The sequence below is a fragment of the Bidens hawaiensis genome, unplaced genomic scaffold (assembly GCF_021521415.1).
Source record: "Bidens hawaiensis isolate Kalapana, Puna unplaced genomic scaffold, B.hawaiensis_p1.1 tig00016006_1, whole genome shotgun sequence".
Lineage (NCBI taxonomy): Eukaryota > Viridiplantae > Streptophyta > Magnoliopsida > Asterales > Asteraceae > Bidens > Bidens hawaiensis.
In genome coordinates, this window is record NW_027492444.1 from 230,387 (window position 1) to 233,493 (window position 3,107).

Genomic DNA, 3,107 nt, shown 5'->3' on the forward strand with positions numbered 1-3,107 from the left:
TATTTTGAGAATTTTTCTCTTTTAATTAAGTCAAACTGTGAAAATATTCTGTTACGCTAAAGGTTTATATAACAAACTAACGATATCTCATACCATTAAAATTAAAATTTTATTCATTTTTTTACGATATCTCATCCATCATTATCACCGTGACACCGTTGGCCATGAAACCAATTTTTTTTCTTTGCCAATTTAGTGGTTGTGAGTTGTGATTACAATACAGAAAAAAAAAGAAAAAGAAAAGTAGGGGTTACACCATTAAACATTTAAATGTTTAATTTGCCATCAAGCATACATGTATTGTACATGACTAAACTAAACCAAAAAAATAAGGAGCCATGATCTATGTAAACTAAGTAGCAGCGTTTGGAAACCAAGACCATACTAGAAAACTTAACTAGCCATTATCAAAGGATCGATACAAGACAGATAAATGTTTTAGAATTTGGAGAGAATATATAACAACAAAATTCAAACATACAATAATTCAACAACACTACTTCTAGCATGTACTGCTTTTTTTTTAATACGTTGGCGTAAAGAAGAAACCGATGCTTGACATTTTGGCTTACTTATGCCTTGTGGGTATAAGGAAAAGGGGGTCTTTATTTCTTAGAACCGGGGTACCTATTCCTTCTATGATCAAATCTTCACTCTTCATTCCATTAGGAAGTTCCCAATCAAACCAGTAAAGTAGGTTCGCAATCACGAACTCTATATTTCCTGGAGCTGTATTCTTCGCTGGGCAGGACCGTCGCCCCCCTCCAAACGGAAGCATCTCAAACCTGTCATATCCAAAATCAACATCCGGATTTGCAAACCTCTCTGGGTAAAACTCATGTGCATTCTCTCCCCACGTTCGTGGATCTCTTGCTAGCCCCCAAGCATTGATTAGTACAACCGTACCAGGAAAAACATCGTACCCACTAATTTGAGTTTGGTTTACACATGCGTGCGGAATCAAGTATGGGGCAGGCGTGTGGAATCTAAATGACTCCTTCACCACCATTTTCAAGTATGTCATTTTTGCGGTATCCAGTTCTTCTACCTTTTGTATTTCTCCTGCGCAATTTCGGATTTCATTTTGTAGTTTTTCCAACACTCTTGGATTTTTAATGATCTCGTACATTACCCACGTCAAGGCCAGAACAGACGAATCGATTCCACCCATAAGTATATCCTGAAACATTATTTGGGGATTATATTTAATTAGACCTCTATCAAAGAAAACACAATAAAATAAACCGTTTACCATCATAAGAGCTTTTAAATCTGCATAACTCGGTCGATAGCCAGAAGCATTTGGTTTAGAAGACATGTCAAGTACAGTATGGACAAAATCTTTGTCCTCATCACTTACATCTTCCACTTTATTTTTGAGATGGTCATCAATGATTGTGTCAATGAACCTATCAAGATTTCTAAATCCTTCATTCAGCCTACGATTCCATCCACTAAGTTGATCAATAAAATAACCCAACCACGGAAAAGAATCACCAACGGATCCATTCAATAATCTAATGGTTTCATCGAGCATAAAATCCAATGACGGATCGTCTAGCAGTTCTCCATAGCTCTTACCAAACGCCACCTTACACACCTTATGCTTTACTATTTCTAGGAACATACTGCTTAGATTCACCTCGGTGTTAGGTGGATTTATCGATAGAGAATGGACAATGCTCTCCATCTCTGTCACCAGCACATGATTAGTCAGCTTAGCTCTCTTAGGACCAAGGAACTCGGTTACCAAAAGCTTGCGCATCTCTCTCCAGTGATCGTTGTGTGGCGAGAAGGAAACATCATTAAAATTGTACGTTAGTAGTTTGGTAGCTTGGAAAAATGCGCGTGAACAAAAATTGTGATCTTGAGTTTTTAAGACTTCTTTGGCCATGTCAGTAGAAGAGATGATAAGAAAGGGTTGTGAACCAATTTGGATTTGCATAACGGGGCCAAATTGTTTCGAAAGTTGCCAAAAGGCCTCATGACGAGGCTTACCGAGTAGTTGGTGCAAGTTTCCGAGTATGGGAAGTTTTGGAGGGCTTGGGGGAAGCTTAGCCTTGAATGACTTCTTGGATTTTATGGTACTATAAACAAATATGCAGAAGATGGAGATGACTAATACTGCCCATTCATTGAAAATGGCCATGTGGTCGGTTTAATTTGGCTCATGGTGGTATTTTAAGTTACTCCTTTCTCTATTTATAATGGAGGCTCTCTCTTGTTCTCTTTAATTACTTTTTTTAAACAGCGATTTTCTTATGTGTTAGGCCACTGCATTTTCTAAATTTAGAGACCCCCTTGTACCAATTTGTAGACTATGTTGTCTTATGGACGTTCCCCCGCTAACAGTCATTTACAGTTGTTATGTCGTCACAAGAACATAAGTCTATATAATGGTGGCTAATTAGATGACTAATGACGATATGAAAGAAGGAAAAAAGGAAAATCATTAAAATATAATATTCTTTTGAACCAATACAATCCGGTATGAAAAATATCCTTTTTTAATACAAACCGTACTATATAATTTTTTTTTACTACATTGTTGTTCTTTAGCGCAAGCTTCATTATTTTGAGAGTTGTCTGTTATGTATGCGATATAATTATCATCAATGTATTCATTAGTGCATGTTTCGTTATTGTAACTTATGAGATTAAAATATGATGTATTCGTGGGTTGATTCCACCGGGGGGCATAGGGGCATCAGTGGCCTAACAATTTCCGTGACGGTGTGTCTGGTTTATGGCGTCTTTAGATTTGTTTAATTTTGGTGAGTGATGGTGTCTGCCTACATACAACTCACGAGTTGGTACATCAACCTGACGGGGATTGTGTACAATATTTGTTTAGTGATCAACGCTTATCACTCCTTATACCATACAACTTATGTGACCATATATTTGTTTCGTAATTTGTTATTCGTATAGATACTTATTTTAGACATTCGTTATGATTCGTTTGTTTGTGTTCTGATCATGATAATATTAACCGTATCGCTTCCGCTGCCCTTTGACTTTGTGTCCCGTTTGCTTCCTTCTTGTCGACTTATTGCATTTGTATAGTTCTTTTGTTACTGAGCAATTTTTGACACAGCCATGTATTT

The 3,107-nt window shown here is 36.9% G+C and overlaps 1 protein-coding gene across 1 annotated transcript; it reads right to left on the reverse strand.

The window, feature by feature from the left end:
* Positions 1-561: 561 nt before the first annotated feature.
* LOC143550317 (parthenolide synthase-like) lies at positions 562-2,210 on the reverse strand. The gene is made up of 2 exons (XM_077040989.1): positions 1,253-2,210; positions 562-1,180 (listed from the first exon to the last, which is right to left on the reverse strand). The coding sequence occupies exons 1-2, from the start codon at positions 2,147-2,149 to the stop codon at positions 569-571; spliced, it is 1,509 nt and encodes a 502-aa protein (XP_076897104.1). The 5' UTR covers positions 2,150-2,210; the 3' UTR covers positions 562-568.
* Between the last annotated feature and the right edge of the window lie 897 nt (positions 2,211-3,107).

What these genes read in the sequence shown, in the direction of transcription:
- LOC143550317 (XM_077040989.1), bottom strand. Translation starts at nt 2,149, where the DNA reads ATGGCCATTTTCAATGAATGGGCAGTATTAGTCATCTCCATCTTCTGC. An exon ending in ATTTAAAAGCTCTTATGATG is followed by an intron (nt 1,181 to 1,252) that starts GTAAACGGTTTA and finishes ATAATGTTTCAG; the next exon opens with GATATACTTATGGGTGGAAT.